Raw genomic sequence first — 23,497 nt, 5'->3', positions numbered from 1 at the left:
TGGACCACCAGTCGGCAAACTTCACGGCGGGCACGAGGTGGGTACGTAGCGGCGGATACGATAGGTTCTCAAATAAATGTGTGGCAGCAACCCTAGAATCCACGTCCATAACAAAATTATCTCACTAATTTGGTTCAAGCGGTGATTTAAAAAATGCCTCTTAACTGCTCAGCGGTTCACACAATAACTTGGCATTTTCAAATAGAGACGCATGTTCGAGGAATCGATATCGGATACCTTTGGAACAAAAGCACCTAGCACTCAATCTAGTGCAATGGGTATTTCCCTCTGTCAGTATTTCTTTCAATATTCCGTAGTTGATAAACCGTAATGCAAATGGCAGAAGTCAGAACTAGTTTTCTACATCTTCGACCAAAGCTATCCTAGCTTAATTCCATAGTTATCGTTCCCACTATTGAGAAAATAGTTAAACAGATATTGTAAGTCTGATCATGAAATCATCTCAGTACTTTAAACCATTCTCACAGCAACTGACAACAAGTGTTTGTGGTTTAATGTTCAAGGTAGACAAAATAATGCGAACCGGGAGATGAGTCAAGGAAACATCCAAAGCTTTGACGTTATTTGACAATTCATTAGCAACTTGCTAAAATACACTTTCTATGTCGGAAAGAAACTTTTTTCATCCCCTGGTTAATGAGACAAGTGAAAGAATGAAATATTCTGCACCACGAACATTGAAAAATCTAAAGATGCTAGCTAGCAAAATTCAACAAAATTGTACAACATATGCAGCATGTACGGCGGCTACCTGGATAATAGGCAACAATCTCGGTGGAGGATCTACCAACAGAAGTCACGAAAAAACACATTTTTACGTTCACAACCTTGAAAACGTCAAATAAATTACAGCGGTGATAGGACTATTTCGTAAATTTCATGAAAAAGGCTTTCTTGAAATGCAATTCGCACAAGTAACAGAAACCATTGTGATGTCACACAGAAATGATTGTAAAGGCTGGAACTGTAGCTGATGAAAGTGAACAATTCGCCAACTTCTTTTTCCTAAAAAGCTCAGCAATGGCAAATATACGACGCACTTCCACACAAGGTACATTGAAAATCGCTACAAATAATTTGCACAGTGTCAGATATAAAAACATTTCTAAGTCACATACACACGCACACAAATGACGTATCCTTCAAGCTTCTTGGCGAAAAGCCCCGCGTGGACCAAAACGTTTTCATAGGCCAGCAAGAGTTGGGAAATTTTTAGTGTGATGTGCAAATATTAGTTACATGAATGAGGGTGTTATTTCGTGACGAAGACGGTAACGTACATGCCGCAACTTGAACAACACACGCACTAACAAAATGTACAACAAACTTGGTGATAAGCGGGTTATAATATTACCCAAACACCATAAAAGGACAACTACAGTTACTAGCAATCTGAATGGTAGGATTGTGGTCTAAGAGGCAAGAAATCGAGGACACCTGCCTCGTGTAATTTGTACAGTTTTAAACAGACTAGTCCCAGAATAAGGAACTCAAAATCGCAGCCCCAGATCTTAAGGGGATTATTTTTATCGCAGCACCCGATGGCATAGGGTAAGTATATCGCAGCAGAAATAAGAGCAAATTCGAAACAGGAATTAGCCAAGTGATGGTAAAATTGGCAAAGAGGCCACAAGGCCTGGCATAGAGCAGCAAAACCAAACTGTAAAGCTGACTTTCAAGAAACCCACAAAGCAACAAAAGAATTTTACAATCGGACCTTAACCAGGTAATTCCAAAGCAAAGTGAACTAAGAGCGAAACATATTGCATTAATCAACACATCATAGCACGTAACAAAATAGCCCTAACTGGCTTCACTGACAACTACAGCTTTATACAGATATCTAAAGTAACATAGATTGAAGATGACTAGACGCGTAACAGAAAGAAAAAGACAAACTAAAGATGGAGTCTCTATTTTTGGAACTGTATCTTCGCAACCTCTCCCTTCTTCGGCTTGGTATCGGCAAGCGTCATCTTCTTCACCGGTCTCACGATGGACTCGGGAGAAGATTCGGATGCTGTCGACTCATCCTTCTTCTCGTTCTTCGGAACGCGTCTTGTGCTTTTGCTTCCAACGACACCAGCCTTGCCATCCTTGCGTTTCTCGATGCCAGGGTGACGCATTCCCTGCAACAGACAGGATGCTGTTGATGTTTTGAACATTATTTATTATATCGGAGCACAACTAACAAGTGACCCACCGGTCTTCTCTTCGGCAAAGGTGAGCTGTTCGCAACCTGCGTCGACCAATCGGTTGACTCGTCGTCTACATCTCCCTGCGTACAATGATTATGACATCATAACCAATGCATTACATCATGTCTATGACGTAACTATGCTCACCTCTTTGTTCTTGTCAGGAAAGAATGCGGAGAGGGATTGGAGCAGACTCGCCCTTTCACTTGCTTGGTTCGACTTCAAAGAGAACGAAGTAATATTATAAAACATGACGTCAGACTTCCACACACAGTGAGTTCGTTGCCAACGATACCTTGACGACTTCCTCGGGCATGAAAGTCGGCTTCTTCCCCACCAAGTTACTCCCAGCGCCCCTCACCAGGGTGGGTACAGGAGGGGTTTTCCCTTGTCCGAGAGAGATTGGTTTGTTTGATCTGTTGTTTTGTTTGGCCTGTCCCTGGTTCTCAGTGGGATTGATGAACGACTGGCCGACTGTTTTACGAAAAAAACACAAGTTTAACTTTCACATAAATATGTTCTGAACGCAAAGCTTGACATTGTCGTATCAAGAATGGCCAATTTATCAATTACTTGATGTGGGTGACGTCATTCTGAGGCCACCATGTGTCGGCATCTTCATGGGGAAAGGAACGGGAGGTCGCGGGGTCGTTGAGAGGTGTTGAGGTGACATTACGCTCGACTGCGAGGAGAAAAATAAACATTTATTAAACCAACTCCAAACACACAACTCACAGAGCAGCACCAATAGGGTTTGCTGCATTGTATAAGCGTGATGTATGATGAGAAAATACAAAAAGTTTCTCAAAGTAAAAATCCGTTAAACATTCCACCAACCTGAAAGCCTTGCGGGGAGGTGAACCTCTGGCCCATCATTGACGTTTGCACCATCGCTGGCCGTGGCCCTTTACCCAATAAACTGACCGGGGGTTGAGACCCCATTAGGCCAGGGGTACCTTGCGGTGGTTTGGGTTGGCCCCAGCCGGCCTGATGTTGAAAGGATTGTGCAGGGTAAGCAAGTCTGGCAGGGGGCACCATATCCTGGGGCTTCATGGAGTAGGACATGGCTGAGGAGCTCGGTTGGTACATAGCATCTGTTGCTGCTGGTGAAGAAATAGCCACGATAACAGACTGCCCACTCCCAATTAATCACTATCTGGCTGCTACAGCCCATCATATGATCATTGAGCAACTTACATGAAAACGGCCTTGAAAGTAGTCCTTGCACAGAGTTGGGCTGATACAGTGGTGTGCTGCCGACTGCCTGCTTGTTCCACTCGGTCTGGCTCCCCATGTACGGCTTCTGTGTCGGAGAAGCAGGCATCGTGTACTTCGGCACTTGTCCACTTGAGCTCATGTGGTCCTGGCTACTTGGACTCGATACTTTGCTGTACGTTGGGGGCGACGCCTTCTTCCCTGCATAGCTCGATGACGGGATGGCCGGTTTCCCCGCACCAAACCCACCCGGGGCAGATGAAGGGGGAACCACCTTACTACCCACATGAAAAGGTCCTTTTTGTGGGTAATATTGCAGAGAGTGTGAAGGGAAATCCCCTTCGCTTCTTATTCGCTGATTGGGAGGGGCTATAGGTGGGTAAGTTGTGGGCTGCTGTACGTTGCCCAAGGCCCATATTGAACCCTGCTCCAACCCTAGTTGGTTAGGTTGGGTGGGTGAAATGGCTTTCAAGGGTTGATAGACCCCCTAAAGAGAACGAAGAGCAAAGGTTAAACCAGCTCAGGGTAAACTGGGTGCACGTAAGTGAAGGGCTTGCCTGTGGAAAGGAAGACTGAGCAGGCGGAATGGTTTGCTGGTAAGATGGTTGTTGTCGGTGCAGCTGGGAGGATGGTTGTTGCGCGTAGTAGCTGTTGCTGGCCTGGTTAAGATGACTGGAAATTGAAAAATAAGTTGATAAATTGCTTGCACCTGGCCTCAATTATAAAGTGACCAGTCACTAAATTAATGTTCATTGACCAGTCTTCATACCTGTAGAATGACGTAGAGTGTGGTCTTTGTTGAGCACTCAGTGCTTGGTTAACCATTGCGCTGGAGCTCCCCTGACTAGTGGCCATCACTCTGCTGTGGTCGGCCATGACAGGGATGAAAAGCTGCCAAGTTAAAAGATAACATTGAGAAAACATAGTTAAAATTGTAAAATAAGTAAAACACGGTCAAACCACGTACGGGCTGAGCAGGAGAAGCGCCACCGTGTGGACGTGGAATGGCAAGTTGCGCAGAGCCGAGATTTGTCTGGTTCATTCCTGAATTTAGTAATTAATGTGAAAAGTTGTAAAACTTCACAACAGAAGCAGGAAAAATTCTTCTATTGTTGAATATTAAAATCACCTGAAAGAGCGGACGGAGCGGCATAATTAACCGGCATCCCACTGCTTCTTATAGCTGCTTGGTGGGGTTGCTGAGCTGACTTCAGTGCGACAGTGTTCTGCATGGCTGGCTTGACTGAAAGCAACAAGCGGTCATTACAAGCTGCCGAAGCCCCGTCGAGCAGTAAAGTTGGAAATTACCTGCTGTGTTCCCGATGGAGCTTGGGGAGATCATCACAGGTGGGTTGAACTCGCGGGGTTGCTGTGTGCTGTATGCAGCGTGGGCTGGGTTGCTGTAGCCTTGGTTTGCGTACAGACTCGGGGTGTAATCCTGTGCAAGACAAACAAGTAAGTTTAAGTCTTCTCCAAATACTGGTTCTCCAGTTAATGCTACTCTACGACAGAGAGTGCTTAAACCACCGAAGCTTCATATAAACATTGAATTATGCGAGAGGGCACAAAGAAACAAAGCTATATTTTCACCGGTGGCAGATTGGCGTAGGCCTGTTGCATGTTGTGTAGATTGGTGGCCAAAGAAGTTGAAGAGATGGTTTGGTAGATGTTCGAATGACCCCCCTGTTAGTGAAGAATTTTGTTAAATAGAAAATGTCAAGCAGTGCAACATCAACAAATAATAGCATTGAACAACTCGATTTTCAGCAGAACCAACCTGCATGGCAAGTCTCGGTGCTGGAGTGAAAGTCGGTTCAACACGAAGATATCCGCCGCTATGGGATGGAGTTGCAACAGGCAGCTGGTGAGCTTGGGATGTCGACGAGGTGACTGACGAGTAAATACAATTTCTATTAAACTCGGTTCATAGGTTCAGAGAAATATCTGGCATGAAGTGAAGGCAGTCAGAGTAACTATGACAATGATAACCAATCATTGATTGGCGTCATTTGATCAATACGATCGTTAACCAATCTGTGGTAGTTTTATCGATCATCCTGCGATTATCGTCGCTTACATGCGATTCGATGAACGATAAACATAAGTGTTAGTCTTACCAGTTACAGATGTCCTGAATTTGTTATGCAAAGAGGTCGCGGCTTCACTGGAGTTGCTTGCCACAGCCTGTGATCAACAAGATTGTTAAGAATCAAATTTTGAAGTTATCAACACTTAAAGTCGTTGTCTGTTAATACCTTGTTAAAATCTTGTGCCTGTGTTATTTGCGCAATCTGAGCTGAATTCGGATTTTGTAGCGTTGACGAGTTTTTCCACGATTCTTCACCATCACTTGACGACGTTGGAGTTTTCGGGTGTGGTTGCCAGTCGCTTGATTTTGTGACGCTCAAACTTGCGGTAACCTGCAACAAAAACATGCCGTGTCGTGCCACAGAACAGAGCAAGACAGATGGTATCCAGGACAGTGACATCACAATACATACAGGCTGCATGGTTGAGCTCTCGACAGTGACTTGTTCAGGAATCTGTGCAGTGGCAGTGGACTGGTGGTAGGTGTAACTCTCATTGTTGTTTATGCCTGCGCAGAAGATATATTAAGTTCTTGTGACTAGGAAATGGTGAAAGAAGAAACCTAAAACTTTATTCAAAGGAAGCTGTAGAGCTTGATGATTCATGACCACTTACTCTGCTGTGCAGCTGCAGGATTTGAGGATTGCGGAACGTTTTCCCACGCTTTCCGCCCTAACTCCATCTTCATGTTCAAATCAATTGACGGTGAAGTCGGGGTCCTGAGCCCCATATCACCCGCTCCGCTGGCGGAGGGTGTTACTTCATGTCCTTGTCTAACCCCCGTGCTTGAGTCCCCATCTGGGCCCCCAGCAGTGTGAGGAGGGGGCATGGGTATGGGGGCAGGAATAGACCCCTCCAGAGTTCTTCCATTTACATTATTAGGGGTCTGGGGGGTCAGGGTCATATCTCCAGGGGGATCAGACTCAGGCTTAGCCCTACACAGGAAACACAAAACAACGTAGCTGTATTTCACTGTTTTAACAACAGCGGCAACGACAGAATAAACCTGACAAGTTACTCCTGACCACCTGGCTGTGTTGCAACATACAAGCATGAGCGAACAAAAATTAAACCTGAAAACCTCTAAATTAAGACTTCAAAATCTAACAGTTGAGCTGCACTTGCTAAATATCATAACGGTAAGCTTGTGCGTCTATATTCTACAACATGCTGGTTGTGCAGTCATAGATAGAACAACAATGTCCATTCATTGGTCGATTGAACCTTATGTTGTTTGGTGTAATCATCCCGCACAAAAGCACAATTTCGACACATGTCGGCGAGTTGGTTGCGAAATTCTCACTCACCCCGCTTTCGGTGCCAGTGCGTTGACTTCACTCGGCAAGACGTCAAGGAATCCGCTCTGCATATTGGATTGCGGAATTTGCTGTGATTTAAATTTACTCGTAAGATTCTACTCCATGCCATATAAGTACGTGCTGTTAATCTTACAATAAAGCTTCAGAAAAACTATGGCATCAAAGAATATCAGAACAGGTCTGTGGAATTTTCATCATTCAACTCTGCAGTGATTTATTTTTATAGGAAAAAAACTGCACGACTCACATGTCTGAAATTGCTCATGACGCGTTGCTCCATGACGTCGTGGGGTTGACTCAAGCCTGTTGGATGATTGCTGACGAGGGAACGTGATGAAGGTAGTTCTGCAGATAGAGGACTGGCAGAAGACGTCGGCTTTGAAAATGCGGGCAGGTAAGCGGAACTCGAAAGGGACGGCTCAACAGCACTCGATTCATCGGCAAAATCACTCTGACTAAAACCTGCAAACAACAGAATTATGCGTTAATATGTCACAAAAGACTGGCTATGACAAATGCTTAGATGTGGTAAACAAACAATGTTTATACCAAATCCTTGTCTCGGAGTAATTTCACCAACCGAAGACGCAACACTATGGGGCTCACCAAATGGTGAGAAAGTTCCGTTGCGTAAATCGTCAGAGGGAAATAAGTTGGAACTGGGTGTGTGGCTCCCTGCAAATCGACAAAAGATAGTAAGCACCACTTAATAGAGCACACTCAGAAATGGCAAAATCTGGTCCAATAACTTTTACCATCAGAGTTGTCAGCGATAAATGAGATGACATTCTTGTCGTTCATGGCGGGGAACAACGATGCGATGTTTTCAACAGAGTCCGAACGTTTCGCGGCTTTCATACGTTCGTTACCAATTGGACCAATGGTGCGGCTTGGCGACACAGATGAGCCCTGCCAAAAATCGCGTTAAGTATCAACTCAAATTGGTCAAAGAGAGCATAAAGAATACTTCATGGCAGGTTAGTTTCAGATTAGGGATCTTGATTTCTTCAAGATGAATTTCAGCACAGGTCTGTGTCAATCATCACAAACTTAAAAGGATCTTTCAAAGATCACGCCGTCCAGATACTTACGTCACTGAGACCAGATATCAAGGTCTTTTGCAAATGCACGTTGCTTTGCTGGCTGCTTATTAAGCTTGGTATGCCCACTCCATTGTGCACGACACTAGATGTGGATGACACCTGGAACAGAGTGGGCAAAAAATTTGTATTAATTTTACGTCACATCACAAATGTATAATGTCAATTGACCAATACTGGCTGAATGTGACCAAACACCAAACGTCCCATATTCACCTGCTGGTCACAGACGGATGTGATGACACTCGTCGATGTCAACGACACACCAAAGTGACTGAAGCTGAGCTTAGCTTCAGTGCCGGGGGAATTTCTCTGCGACGAAGGCACCGATGATTCAACGCCGCTGTCGTGTTGGCTTATCGAAGCATCCACCTTTGTCTCAACCTGCTCCTTGCTGCCCTCTGGTGGTTTCCAAGTATCTGTGATGTAAGAGTTAGTAATATTTGTGATGACCGAGATCACCAACAACAGAGTGTGCCCATTCCCACCTATGCTTGGCCATAATTCACTTTGTGCAGATTCTGTGGCGGAGGATATGGCTTGCTTCATGCTGCCACTTGCTCCACCGATGATGTTCGAAGATTTTCCAATTAGTTTTTGTCGATTCTTTTGCTGCTGTTTGACCTTCGCCTTTCGTACAACTTCTAACATCATCTTCTCCTCCTTCTGTGAGGTAACAATCGAAAAAAATGAAACTTTTTCAGAGACAATTGCTACTTAATGTTGTGGGGAGACAATAGATTGATCCTTAATATGATGTCGGACATTCCACGCTTCTACTTACATCTTTCTTCCTCATTTCTTCCTGCTTCTTCTTCTTAACTCGTTTGGAAAGTACTGGCGTGAAACCGTCGTCGTCGTTGTTCTCACTGGCACCCTGCACCGAGTCCACCGCTGCACTGACCAAGTCGTCAGGTAAATCTCTGTCGCTTTGCAAAGCACTGCGAGTAGTTCAAGACAACAATGTTTGACAAATAGACCAAACTTAGTTCTATCTTGCAAACAATACTTGGATGGCAACCTGGATAATATTAACATGGTAAAGAAACGACGCAGGCATTTCTTGCTATAATGAGATTACCTCGGTGATGAAACATCTGGAAGATCGTCGACGCTGACCACCCCGGCGTAATTGTGAAGATCAAATCTTCGAAACAGCTCCTGTTGTCAGTTACAAACATATTAATGGGGGGATATTTCATCAATGACAGTTCAATATTGAACAAGAAAGTTGCGTTGTTGGTTAAATTTTTAGAATGTCATGAAATGCCGATAGCGTTGAAGCAAACCTCGTGCTTTGCTTTTTGCTCTTCCTTCCGGACTTTCTCAAAATCCTGGCTCAAAGACGCATCGCGGAGAGCTCCTTCTATTGCGGCAGGGTTGCTGTAGTTGACACTGTGCAAGGCGTACACCTGGAAACATTCATCAAAGTCAAAAAGCAGCAAAATGAACAGATTTGCAAAGCACTTAGGAAGTTGGCTACAATGCAGTCGACACACACTCGTTGGGGAGGAATATGACGTAGACTGCTCTATCTTGCAGTAATCACATCAGTAACCAATGAATTTATGCAGTATTTTATCGGCACATTGCAAAATGAAGAGCATTATTTGTTGGAAAACTATTTCTTTATAACTAGACGTGTGTCATCGTTTCATTGCAAACTCCATTTGTTGTTTCTGGGCAGTGACTGTCCCTAACACGACAAAGATAAGAAATTGGTAGCTCCCATTCTTTTGTCAAAAATATAACAAATGTGGAATCAAAGCCTCGCAATGATTTGGGCTGAAATTTAACAGCAAGTTTTAACAGTTGAATAATTCCGAAAATTAGAAATGAGGCCCAACCTAGATTTCACCCGCGCCCATGATATAAATTATATGTTCAACTGCATTCAGGTAAAGTGTGTGAGGCAACATGTGACCCTGTTAAATATCCTACATCAGAACGATAGTTTACCTGTCCGTCCATTTTAGCTGATCCACCTTTCTCATGCTTTCCACGGTCAGAATACATTCCTATACAAACAGCATGGTTATAAGATGTCTTAAAGCAAAATGAGTCGAACGTGGCCTAATCGTGGTCTTACCTTTGCCACCTCGTCCCCTGCTGTTGTTTGACGATGGTCTCTGCTTCAAGAAACTTCTCTTCGCCTCGCTACGTTTCTCCTCTTCAGCGCCAACTGGTGGCTTCATTGTGACCTGACCCATGGAAAAGGATGAGAAAGGTTGAACGCTAGATAGCAGCACATAATGAGTAGCTCACCTTTCTAGAGAAGTCTGCGCTGTTGTCCGATGCAGTTTCCCATTCTTCGTTTCCAACATCAGATGAATGCACATCTCCTAGAGGAAGATTGTTTGCTCCTGGATGGGGATTTCCATTCACAGCTGTTGACTTGTCATGGTCACCCTCCCTGTACGATGGACGACCTGGGTTCTTGAACCTTGGTGGCCTGTAACAATAATTAATTAGTAAAAACCCAACGTATACCAAGTTCCTTATCCAAATTACCCACAAAAGAACGATTAAGATTGTAATATTTAATGTTTCAGGGAGCAAGAACATGTTACTAAAACTTAGAATGGGTTAAATGCACGTTATTGTATCTGCCTCAGACATAGATTCTGTGGTTAACGTGTTTTTATCAAGCATTCTCTTGTATGAGTGGTGCACGTAGTCATCATAGGCAGTTGTTTCACTATAATCGCGTCATTCTCGAAACTGGGACATTAACAGTTTGCTGGAAATACTGGTTGCAAGTCTATACAAGTCGTATCTTGTCTTTGCACAGAGACCGCCGTATGATTACATAGATGGAGTTAATGTCTGTCTGTGCTAATTTATCGTGCATGGAAGGGTTAACAGTTAGAGTGTGCTCTGCCGTGGAAAAACTTAACTTAAAATGTTATCGGTTTGTGTTAGCATCTAGCCAAGCTAGTCTGGATGTTTGGTGATGCTGCACAAAAACATAGGAACACGACTTTCCAAGCAGAGGGTACAAGTACAATTTAAAAATATGCAAGTAAGAACTCACTTGTCAGCTTTGAGTCGTCTCTTTTTTCCTTCTTTGCTAGCGGATGCTCTCTGCTGCCGGCCGCCCCCACCATAGGGGGCGTGCTCCACGTTTTTTGGAGGTCTGGAAACGACATCAATTACTTTCAAGTTAATAAAACCCATAATGGGTCGAATGCATGTTGATATGATCTGCCTCAGACATAGATTCTGTGGTTTACGTGTTTTTATCAAGCATACTCTTGTATGAGTGGTGCACGTAGTCATCACCGGCAGTTCGAGGGCAATCTTATTGAAATGACATTCAAATTAGGCTGGAAAATATTCCATTGGTCTCAACTCCAGGAAATCTCACCTTGTGTTTTCACGATGATCGTTGTAACTTCGTCCGCCAGGGGGCGCCGAAATTGTGCTCCTGCTGGCGTTGGATCCTCTTCCTTTACCCCGGGACAAGCTAGCTGCCCCCCTGCCCCTGCCACGACGGGTCGGTTCCCCTCGTGCTGTGAAAGTCGGGTTCTGTGTTCCCGATAAACTCTGCTTTGTGGCTTCTGCTGCATTTCTTGTGTTGGAACGAGATTGCGCTGATCTTGAATGGCTGTCTGGCTTCGACACCTGAGAACATGAAGCCAAGTGAATCAACTACAGTGCCAAAGATGGCAAACCACAACTACCAATCCGCATGACGGGATGGTTAAAGTGATATCATGAATGTACATCACAACAAAAAGAACCCGCATGCAGCTTACACTTCTCTTCACTGGCGCCTTCGGTGGTGGGTACGGCTCATCATCAGAGTAGCTGTCACTGGTCGAATAATCTTCTGCGTCTGATGCCTCTCCGACCTTTCGTCTACGATTCATCGCCGGGCCCTTCATATTGTCGAAATAACTGTAAAGCTGATATTATTTACTGAGAGATTGTGATGGTTTTCTACTTACATATCCATCAGATCCTGAGCGAGATCCATCAGAGGAATCCGGGTAGTCATCGTCGTTATAACGCTGCAACACAATCTGCATCATAAACACTGCTTTAACTTAGCTTTATTGCGTATCCATAGATAAATAAACCGATAAGCACAAGCAGCACAATTCACTTAACACAACAGTAACTTAACATGACTGACCTTGGATGGGTAAGACTGAACTGAATATGACCGACTCGATTTTTCACTCGGTGCTCTGAAATATTACTCAATAATTCAGTAAAGTTTGTTGTTCGACTTGTACGTTAATATTTTATGAAATTTGTGTTTGTTTGTTGAGAACTCTTCAGTTTTTATGAAATTATCAACGTCGGTGCCACAACCAACCTGTAACCTCCTCTGTTCCCCCTGCCTCTACCTCTTGGAGCTGATGTTTGCTTCTCCAGTGAACCTACTTGACCTCGCCCTCTACCACCACCACGTACATAACTTCCACCACGAGATCTTTATGTTACGGATGTTCGGTTAGTGACAGCGCGGCATGAGTGCAGCGAGTTAAGAAAAAAATCAACAAACCTGCCACGCCCCCTGGTGCTTCTTCGTTCATTGCGGTCATCGTACACATATTCAAGCAATTGCTTTCGATCTTTCCGCTGCAGAGGTCGTGACGATGAACCACGCCGGCGAACACCATCTCTGTAAGCGGGCTTCCCTTCGTACTTTTTATCTGTGATAGACAATCTTTACATCATTGTTTGTAACGAAAAAGACAACACACCGTTATTCCTGATTTCTTTATCGTATCACAATAACATTTGTGATTTTCAATCGAAATTATGTCAACACCAACGCTTTCAGTCATAACCTTTGTCACAAAAGTTACCAAAATACCAGTTCAACAAGAGCAATATTTACCGCTGTAATCTCTGCCTTTGCCATCTGGATATCCCGCTTTCTCATCATCGATTCTTTTCTTTGAATCTGATGGGATTTTATCTGGAAAGCAAAACCATCACAATAACTGACAAATTGGGACAGCTTGGCCTAACAGTGGCACGTTCACACGTTACACATCAGCGAGCACAAACCTTTCCCTGGTTTCAAGACATGGTCATCAGGTTTGTTGATCGGGGCAGTTTCTTTCAGCGTTCGTTTCCTATCGTCTTCAGTTGGAATGTAAATATTCTTCTCCACTTCCTTCTGGTCATATATACGTCACTTTGTTAACTTTGCTTTGTTCGAGCGCGTTACAAAGTCGTCGTTACACAAAGATGTTTATGAAATGTCCACTTGAATGAGTCACCTGATTCATTTGTTTTTTTCTTTCTTCCCACACATTTGTGGTGGGTGGTGCAGCTTTTAACATCGTTGCCACCGTCGGCGCACTTGCATTGCTACTATCAGCAGGTTTATCTGCTAAAACAACAAACTTAACAATTACCCACTTTGCAGTTTATGTGAAGCATGATCAGTGATCACTGATCAGTATGACGTAATTACAATAATGCAACAAACAAAGCAATCTTTAGCCCCTATGATTGCTATGATTTTGTTACCTTCAGGGAGTTTCGGTTTTGTGCTTTCCGTTTTATGTTGCACATTTGCCGAAGTTCCTGCAAAAATAATTGTTTTACTTTTAAGCAAAGCAACAACAGAACTTCATGAAAGCAAGAAACGTCTTCACACACCTTTGCTTTTATCTGACTGTTCGGCAGGTTCTCTTTTCTTATCTCTGCTCTCTCGTCGATTGCGGTTTTCGTAGCGATCACTTCCCCGTTTCGGTCTTTCCTGTGGAGTGCGAGGTTTTGAATCTTCCTGACGTGGGCCTCGTTGCGATCTGTTGCCATCGCGACGATCTCTTTGATTTCTATTAAAGAGATAAACGTCATGGTTGTATCAGTGTATGAGTAATTTAGGATGTTTCATTTTTTCACCATTTTGGAATTTAAAAAAGCTTGGGGTCTCCCTAGGCGGTATTTTGGGCACAATGAAAGAATCTCAACTTCTTTTTGATTTATGACGTCATTTTGAGGTTGCACCCCCTTGTTGAAGTTTCAGTGGAGGTGCATTGTTCTAATTTGGCGATATCTTGGTAACTGATTGAGTTAGAGCTATGACCAAGGTGTCAAATTATGCAGAATGGCTGGTTTTCTATAACCACTCAATACATTTTAATTGCATTTTCGCTCTAGAAAAAAAGTTATTTGAGAAAAACCTAAGTTTTGACATATTTTGTATGTTGGGAACTACATTGTGATTTGCATACAAAATATGTCAAAACTTAGGTTTTTCTCAAATAACTTTTTTTCTAGAGCGAAAATGCAACTAAAATGTATTGAGTGGTTATAGGAAACCAGCCATTCTGCATCTTTTGACACGTTCATAATGGCCCTAGCTTAATCGGTTACCAAGATATCGCCAAATAAGAACAATGCACCTCCACTGAAACTTCAACAAGGGGGTGCAACCTCAAAATGACGTCATAAATCAAAAAGAAGTTCAGATTCTTTCATTGTGCCCAAAATCCCGCCTAGGGAGACCCCAAGCTTTTTTAAATTCCAAAATGGTGAAAAAATGAAACATCCTAATGAGTATAAGCAACATTATTCAAGCCACGTACCTGTCTGACTGTCTGTTGCCTTTGCTGTTCCTCTCCGACCTGTCGTACTTGTCATAGTAGCCATGACTTCGCTTGTCTTTTGCGGTGCGCGGTTCACGTGCGGATTGCCCTCTAGTGTCTGGTTTTGACCGCGGCCTGACCACATCCTCAGCAGCCTGTGTGGCATCTGTGATGTCATAATAACCAAAAGGTCATTCATTGACATGTAATTAAATTCTTGTGCTTTTATATGATTTGATAAATGCACACGAGTTTGACATCTACCTTTGTAATTAATGGAAGCCCCCTGTGAGAGCTCATTATCAAGCTCTGTGTCGCCTCTTGTGGTGGAAGTTGTCACCGGTGCTTTCTTCTGCTGACTTCCTTTCGTCATTGTGCTCGTCGTCGTAGTTGACGGCTGCACTGTTGCTATTGGTTTAGACGCTGCATTTTTTAGAAAATAGTTGGCCACCAGCTAACACAACAACAGCACAGTGATGGGTCCAGCAATTAAGAGAAGTGCTCAGATAGGGGCGAAACAAATTTCACTACACTACATGAATTTCATAGCGTCATATGAATTCAATCATCATAGCACTGCTATATGATTAACTAAATTAAGCTGCGAAGTCATGAATCTACAGCCACCACCTCATGAATAAGAAGTTAACAAACCTTTGTTGTTATTTTTCCAGGGTTGATTCTCCAGAGGCAAACCGGATGCTTCTCCATCTGCTTTTCCGTGACTTAACCCTGAAATATTTTTCAAGTCATGAAAAAACCTTCCTCCTGCATATGACTTAATCACATGCTGGCGTTCACAAATATGCAACTTTTATCAACATCCTTAAATTGATCCAACAAACACACTAAGTTTAGATGGTCTAACACTCTAAAATCCAGACTGGAATTGTTTATCAAGACTTCTTATGTGATTGCGGAACACTGTTGTGGTACGTTAAGAAATCTCAATCTGGCCTAGTCTTTCTTAATTCACTTGCCTGCTTTGGAGTTTTCGTTCTTCTTAGCACCAAACCCATTATCAACATCATCCTCGTTATCGACCCTGGAAGTGAGACATGTTTCAACATAATGCAAAGTATGCAATGATTCAAGGCAAAAAATCAACACCTATTACTCATAAAAACATTCGCAAAATTTAAACAAATTTACCTGAAGTCCCTCAACTTCAATTTGTCGCCACTTCTTCTGGTTCGAACTGACACTTGTCTGTTGTCGTTACTGTCAGCGCCCTTGTTCGATTGGTTGCTGCCACGTTTTGTTAAGGGCCTGCTTCTAAACAGCGTTACAGAACTGAATATATCGTAGAATAGTGCACATCTGCAGACCGTGCATCAACCTACCCACTGTCTGTCTTGGCAAGGAGTGTTTTTTGTGAACCACGCCGTGAGTCACTTGCAGATCCGACAGATATCGGACTGTCTCGGGATGACTGACGCTTCATTGATGACCGTTTTGATCCTGAGTAACAGTGCGATTATTGAATTGCATTTACCCCCATACCATTCCAACTCAAGTTGTGATTTAAATATACCTCCTACGTCCCAATGTCTTTGCTCTCTGTCACTTCCAGTGGTGGATGGTGAGGCATTCTCGACACTTCGTTTGTCTTCAAATCCTCTCTTGTCATCTTTTCGATAAAATTCACGTCCAACAAAGCGCCTGATGCAAATTTGCCAGCGTTAACACATATTTCAATCCACAATTGAACGCACTTAATGTAGGTTTTGAACTGCAAAACGCATTTCACCTTTCCTCAAAGGGAACGTCTTTCTCTGTAGGTGTAACTTGAGATTGGGATGATGCTTCAGAGATTTTGCGAGAGCGAGAACTAAGTCAAATAACAAGGTTGTTGTTTAATGAAATGAAAGCTTTCAAGCACTAATCTAAAATTCTAATTTATGCCCTCAGTAAAAAATTAGAGTGGTTGACTTAATATTCATTTGTTTCATGTCATGATTGTTTCATCACAGGGCGGTTGACATGATTTACCAACATTCAGGAAAATCATATGATCATTTTCGCAGCGTGTGTTAATAAAATGTTTCTGTAACAATCTCTCACGCTCACCTGTGATCAACCTCCTCGCTGCCCCCACTGTGAACTCTTTCCCTTTTCATGATACGTGTTTGTGGTTCCACCTGCCGAAATATTTATATAACAGGAAATGTTGTTATGATAGTCTAAAATCTAAACCTCACAAAGGTTATGACACAAACATAAAAACACGCCATTTTTCACATCACACTAAAGACTTGCACTGGAAATAGGATCTAAATTACTTTGTGTGTTGGTTGGGTGGAGGCTGCCCAATGGTTATAGGACTGGGATCCTGGAGACGGAATCCTTTGTTGCCTTCGCTCCTATAAAACCAAACAAGTTGTGTTAAGCCACGAACAAGTCACGTTCTTGAATTCATGTTTTTGACGTAGATGATATTTACCTGCTGATGGCGTTGATTTGCCAACCTTGGTGGTAGGTTGCGACCACCGACTTGGCCGGCCACGTGGGAGCGATATATTCCATCTCCAGGCATCCGCTCCTATTTAAAAATTACAATTTAGCTAAATGTAAAAAAGGAGCTGATCTTGTCTTTGAAACTTACCCTCATGTTTTCGTTCTCATTCGGCCGATGACTGTAGCTGTCCATTGAGGCATAATCTTGTGAACTTGGCGGCCATCCCATTGAAACCTCCTCCGACGAATCAAAGGGTTGATAACGAGGGTCAGACTTCAGCATCGCATGAGGATAACCTTTATCATCACTCGTTGATCTTCTTTGCATCGCCATCCTGTAAAGGGATGTTGTGTGAGAGTTAACTTGTTATCAAAGTTCTTGTTGTTCTTTATTGTTGCCATCGCAAGGTTTTAACTGGAGTTTGTTGCCATTGGCCCGCGTGGTCAGCTTCTCTACTGCACATTTCTTAATATAAACCCATCATCTACATTATATTAGCAGCAATGTGGTGATGACAAAAATAGCACTCAGATAAGAAACAAGCAACTGATTAAAGTTTATCCTTTCTCAAGACAATCACTACATTATGACATCATCAGCGAGGACGAACCTTCTCTCCTCGTCCTCCTTTCTCTTCCTCGCTCGTTCCATCGCTTCCTCCTTGTCGTTTCTCCTGTGATGTTCCCCTTCACCACCAGGTGACGCCCTCTCCATCATGGGAGGATCAGACATCGGACCGGCAAACCTAGGGCCGGCCCCTGTGTGAGGGCGACCGTACATGGCTGGAGGCATCTGACCGGCAGGATACTGCTGTCCTTGTGGCGGCATGCGCTTGTCATAAGCATGTGGCTTCCTATACACATTGACAGCTCAATACATAACTCTGCTATGTACACAACTAGTGCTACTATGTTCTGCATACAGCGACATACATGCACAGACAAGTAATTATTTGCGCTTACATCCTGGAGTCCATCAAACCAGATTTAGCTTGATAAGAGTTGTAATAAGAATGAGACCATTGTGACATTGTATGCTGGTCCATGCCATACGCTCCTGGTTGGGGGCCCCATGCTTGTCTGGGAGGGGCGACACCTTCCTGAAAGATAGTTTAGAATATTACTCCACAGAAGCAGATATTTCATAGGTTTTTAACAGCAGCAGTGTTGTCTTCAGAAGTAGATAAAATGATTAATCATTTAGAATCATACCGTAGCGATTACTTGGCATCATTAGACACACACTGATATTTATTTATTTTGACATCTTACCTTTGACCTTTTATCACCGCTGGAAGGCTGATTTGATTGTTTTATAAAGTTTTCATTTTGTGAGCTTCGGCTGAATAGAAACATAAGTTTAAATGCAAGACAAATTCATGGAGCAATTAATGAGAATTTTGTAGGCATAGTACTCACCTTTTCTTATCATTTCCATCTTCATCGTCGCTGAAAACAAGTTTCTCCTGATAATCCACCTCCCCGTGCATCCCTGCCCAACCTCCTTCGTCATCGTCCAGTTTATCAAATTCCTTTCATCGATAAAAAGTATTTATTCTGGAATCGTGCGCATATTGAGATAGCAAAAGTCTATTAGTTTTATTTACAAACCTTGAGATCAGACTGAGAGATGATTGACGACATGTTCGGTGACTCTGTGCGGTTTGGTTGGGAGTTTGGTGGCATCATCATTTGACGAACTCTGTGTTAAGACAGATTTTAGTTTTAATACGATTTAAGATCTTAATTAGATTTCATGTGGAATGAACGTGCAAACATGACATCTAGTGACTCAACGTACATTTCTTTGCATGACAAACACCAACGTCTTTTCTATTACCATTGGTTCTTTTTCAAAGTAGCAACTAATTATAAGGAATTTAAATGTAAACAACATTAAACTACTCACCTTGGGTCATATGGGTACCTCATGCCTGGATGCATGCCAGCCGCTTGATACCGTCCACTTTGATTACCGGGTGGGACCATGCCAGGGTGCATGCCAGGTCTGTACATCTGTTAACAGCCACCAAAGTTAAGCCAACCCACCTTTTTTAAAAGCTACAAGTGGGTGCTGGTACTTACATAAGAAGGCATGATGTTTGAGCGGTATTGTGGGTTCGGCGCCATCCCTGGGTGACTTGGTGGACCCATATTCGGGTTGCCTTGTGATGGATTCATGCCAGGATGTAATGCTCCCCGTTGGGACATCTGTTGTCCCCCTTCCACTGCCTTTATAATCACATATCTTAATATAGCTTGGGTAGAGATGAAATGACTTTAATGAACCATATTGTTGCAAACTGAACATATTTAGTACATATTCAAAACATATTTTAGATATTTCTAGTTGCTGCGAAGAGCAGGGGTCAAGATACTCACTGTCATTTCATAAGAAGCGTGTGTGGAGGAGTTCGATGTCGATTCAATGCTCTGTGGTTTCATCTCCTCACCGGCTGAATCCTTCGCTGGAGGTAAATTCCTACCTCCACCTTCTCGCCATGATGCTACATCTTTGAGAAACATTTTAATTAAGAGAAAATAGCTTCAGTAATATTGCCAACCTCGGGCATTGGTTGGGCTGTTCAAATTAATTATTTGGGCAACACATGAACCGAATTTTGACATCTGAAAGAAAAATGTTTGCAATTTTCAAGTTAAAATGAGAACAAGTTGCTTACTCTGCGGCCTTAAGCTTGGTCCAGGTCCATATTGCTGCTCTCTGCTCTTGTCACTGCTCTGGCCGTTTTCCTGTTCCTGGAAACGAACGCTAACTGTTAAAGAAATCCTCAACACCAACGCGCTACCTTTAAGCGAGTGATACTTACCTTCTGGATGTCGCTCAGAGTCGGGAATTCAACTGAGAAGGGGGTGGTGCCACGACCCCGAGCCCCACCTGCACACATCGACATCAAATAAATGTCCGAATCAAGATGAAGACCAAAAGACATCATTATGCTAACTCAATTAACCTGCTGCTCCTGACACTTTGCTGCCAGCTTGTGAGTGTCGAGATGAATTCCACGTCTGTTGACTTTGACCACTGGAGGTCAATGATGAATTCTGGTTCCGATTGTTCGGAATCGATTGGTTCGATGCTTGATACATCTAAAAATATCATACCGTGTTTTGTCACGTGTTGCAAATACATTTAGTTCTCTAATAACACTAAGCACATAAAAAACTCACTGTTTGCTGCGAATACATGGTGGAAGCCGGCCGCTGCTGCGATTCCAGCGGGGCTTGCGACACCGGTTGCTGCTGCTGCGATTGCTGCGAATTCTGCGTGTCTGTTTTCGATGCCCATCCTGTGCCGTCTTTTGGAACTACAAATACAAGCATTTTCATAAAAACAAGAGGCATTTAGAAGGCAAAACAGCACATGCAAAAATCGAAACCAACCAAGATTAACGTTTGGATCGTTTCCGAGGTTTTCTGATTTCAAGCTAGGTAAACTTGCTGGAGGGGGAACTCTACGCGTACTTGGAACTTTTCCCAAACTTTGAAGGCCATGACGATGTGTTGTACCTAAAATCAACAAGCTATGAAAGCTAACTATCACAATTAGTTCAAGCAACTTGCATAAAGTGCTTATCACTCAAAACACAACTCAAAAAGTCTCAGAAACATAAATAAGATGAAACCACTTTCATGGTCAAACATTAACCGGAATGTTTAGTTGTGTCAGCCGATCTTCCTTTATATGTTGTCAGATTGAGAGTGTTGTACTTTCCATCCTTCCCCTTATTGACACCATAGCCTGTGGACATAGCTTACATAAAATGTCACACATTTGAAGTTGCAGCGAAGAAGCCCAGATATAGACCTGACAAAAGAGAGAACAACCAGGGTCAGTGTATGCTTATTTTATGTGAGGAACAAGTCATTAAGCTTAGTTATTCAAAAACATAAGCAAAACAGTAACAAAGGTTATATTTCAAACATTCTACATGTGAGGTGGAAAACACATTGCACAAATCTGTCATGTGAATTGTTGAGATGAGAAAGTGTGTAGACTTGCAAAAAAACAAGCTCTTCAAAAATTTTATGCGTTTTTATACAGCTTTATTCTGGATTCGAAAGTTTACAAGCAAGAAAGTTTCTTGATGATTTAAACTAACATGCTACACATAGAAACTTAGTAATAAAGGTAATTATTGCAAAAGGCAATTTCAAGTAATATCGTTTTTTTTGGCCTACCACTCATAAAGTGTCATGTTTAAAAGCATACTTGTTTGAAGCATAGCATAAAGCTGTTTCTGTATTTTGATAGAAAAGTATGTCGGTTTGACGAGCCATCGTAAGTGCATAGTTACAAAAAATGGCGAGGCAACATTTCTTGTAGTCTTATTTTTTAGTTTATTTATTATAACTTGGTCTTTAAACAAGCTGCCTAGCTAGCTTGTTTGTTATATATATGACAAAGTTTGGTGTGCATGTTTTTAAGTTTCGTACGTGCAGGTGACACATTTACCACTTTGCTCTGTATTTAAGTTAATACTTAACCCTGTTTGATATACTTATAGATTGTGTTTGTTACACTGCAATGTTAACTCCATACACCTAGCAGTTAAAATGTTTTGGCCAAATGGTTTGTTGGAATCTAAAGAACACAGGAAATAAGCTTTTTTGTAAACTTTGCGTTTAGGATGGACCTTTCTGGTTTGTTTGAAATTTCATTTGTTTATCAATTGTCATAATATTTGATCACGACTTTAAAATGGCTTTCAGTCCACTGTAATTTCTGCATCCGTGCACCTAGTCACTCGGATTTATGCTGTCGGTACCTTCTAGATCAGGGGTGGGCAACATACGGCCCGCGACGGGATTTTGAGCGGCCCACAGACAAATTCCGGTCTTACATGATAATGTGGCCTGCGGCCACATTCTGCCGCAATCTCTGTATTGCGTCACTGAATAAGTCCAAGTTTGCCAACCTGAGAAAGATGGCCATGAATCTACTTGTTCTGTTCGGGTCTACATACATTTGCGAAGAAACATTTTCGACCATGAACATTAATAAGACAAAGCTGCATTCCAATCTATTCAGGAATCCGGCCCGCCAAGTACATCATTTTCTTATATCAGGCCCGCCGACCGAAGAAGTTGCCCGCCCCTGTTCTAGATCTTATCGAAAAGCACTGTCTTTTACAGTGTTGTTCACAACCACTAAATATGGGTTTAGTATACAAGTGCACAACCAGATAACGTTACAATTTGAGTAGCTTAGCTTTAGTATACAAAAGCATCCTGTAGTTAAGTATCTGTATATTAGACCCTAAAAATCTATATGATTTTATTTTAAATTACTCTTATAGATTGGGATGCGGTTACAAAACCCAAAGTTGATAGTTTTGGCTGAACCACTAAGTTTGATGGCACACTAAAAGCCTAAAACAACAGAAAACGTTGAAATTGAAAACAGTGTTTTCCAACTAGGCCCATTTTGTTCATTTCAGCTTTATATTGAGATATGTGTGTTCAAAAACGATGAAATACAATGGTAAGTTACAACTTAAAAATTTAAAATGGACACGGGCAGTCCGTGAGCCTGGTACCACGCGTTTGCGTTTTTATACCTGGAGGTCTGGAAACGTTTAGTAGGCAAAACTGTAAACCATATGTTTTCATTAAATATTTTGATAATAAAAACAACGTGATTATTGATAAAAAAGAGACACAAAAACACGATGTAACATGCTGTAAAACGATTGACTTCCGCAATGCCAAAGTACTAAGTTATTTTTGTGTAACACAACTTTCCGTATAATTACAATATTTTAAAAACAGCATAAACTGATAACTTACCTCAGTCTAATCTTCCGGGAGCCTTGATAGCAAAAATACTTAATTATTTAAGAAGATTAAAGACGATAGCGAAAATAGTGCAGCACGTCCTCGCCTCGAGCTGCAACAAAGCAAAGTGCTGGAAAATGGCGACGGTGATGACGTCATATTAAGTCAGTTAGTCTAGACTACAAGCAGTCGAATGGATGTCTCCCAGATATGCGTAGTTACCCAATCCAGATTTTACTCTGAAATCAATACCCTGAAATTAGCTACTATATTATACTTACTTACAAATATTATTATAATTAACTACTGTGACTATTTTACAAACTTTTGCGTTTATCAATTCATATTTTTAGACTATTTTTATTTTTATACTTCCACTCCTATTTATTTGCCAATTTACAATGTGAAATCTCCGGACGATGTTTATGAAAACAAACATCGAAACATGCCAGAAACCTTTATTAGCTATAACAATCGCTAAGAAAACCAATACAGATGAATCTGTGCACATGCCAATGCGAACTATGCTGGAAAATGCATTTATTCAGATGCATAAGGAACGTTATGGCTATAAGCACATCACAGGTGAACATCACATTTCATAACAACTAAAAGCATGGGATTTGCAGACGTGGGCAGTCGGTACTTTGAAAGTGCCTTATTTGAAGTAAAGTATTAGAAAGTACTTGGAGAGTATTCTGTACTATTTTTAAAAAGTGGTTCGATACTTTGTCGGTACTCGGTAT

At 42.2% G+C, this 23,497-nt stretch overlaps 1 protein-coding gene across 6 annotated transcripts; it reads right to left on the bottom strand.

The window, feature by feature from the left end:
- Positions 1-497: 497 nt before the first annotated feature.
- LOC143468718 (uncharacterized) lies at positions 498-22,894 on the bottom strand. Of its 6 annotated transcripts, none has more exons than XM_076966070.1 (70): positions 22,764-22,894; positions 20,623-20,781; positions 20,358-20,483; positions 20,145-20,281; positions 19,928-20,063; positions 19,784-19,851; positions 19,637-19,712; positions 19,338-19,468; positions 19,041-19,187; positions 18,865-18,971; positions 18,567-18,657; positions 18,375-18,487; positions 18,228-18,297; positions 17,919-18,055; positions 17,567-17,809; positions 17,104-17,290; positions 16,942-17,040; positions 16,781-16,861; positions 16,569-16,639; positions 16,249-16,329; positions 16,033-16,160; positions 15,842-15,959; positions 15,651-15,773; positions 15,479-15,543; positions 15,153-15,230; positions 14,763-14,921; positions 14,499-14,664; positions 13,567-13,745; positions 13,435-13,491; positions 13,182-13,294; positions 12,967-13,078; positions 12,794-12,874; positions 12,455-12,605; positions 12,266-12,382; positions 12,080-12,134; positions 11,892-11,966; positions 11,700-11,822; positions 11,309-11,565; positions 10,976-11,077; positions 10,207-10,393; positions 10,031-10,142; positions 9,901-9,959; positions 9,231-9,353; positions 9,023-9,102; positions 8,726-8,882; positions 8,430-8,607; positions 8,158-8,360; positions 7,933-8,043; positions 7,597-7,750; positions 7,391-7,516; positions 7,089-7,303; positions 6,830-6,909; positions 6,138-6,457; positions 5,936-6,030; positions 5,690-5,854; positions 5,552-5,618; positions 5,212-5,324; positions 5,025-5,117; positions 4,743-4,872; positions 4,564-4,677; positions 4,402-4,478; positions 4,204-4,325; positions 3,992-4,106; positions 3,417-3,921; positions 3,057-3,322; positions 2,793-2,901; positions 2,515-2,693; positions 2,367-2,438; positions 2,225-2,299; positions 498-2,150 (listed from the first exon to the last, which is right to left on the bottom strand). In XM_076966070.1, exons 2-70 carry the CDS (start codon positions 20,723-20,725, stop codon positions 1,935-1,937), a joined length of 9,081 nt encoding a protein of 3,026 aa, XP_076822185.1. In that variant the 5' UTR covers positions 20,726-20,781; positions 22,764-22,894; the 3' UTR covers positions 498-1,934. The 6 variants fall into 6 exon arrangements, with proteins under 6 accessions (XP_076822185.1, XP_076822187.1, XP_076822190.1 ...); XM_076966072.1 differs by having other exon boundaries at positions 3,057-3,319; XM_076966075.1 differs by having other exon boundaries at positions 11,892-11,954.
- Positions 22,895-23,497: the final 603 nt, after the last annotated feature.

Source organism: Clavelina lepadiformis, chromosome 8 (genome assembly GCF_947623445.1).
Source record: "Clavelina lepadiformis chromosome 8, kaClaLepa1.1, whole genome shotgun sequence".
NCBI classification, from domain to species: Eukaryota; Metazoa; Chordata; class Ascidiacea; order Aplousobranchia; family Clavelinidae; genus Clavelina; species Clavelina lepadiformis.
This window is presented reverse-complemented; position numbering and strand designations above follow the sequence as displayed.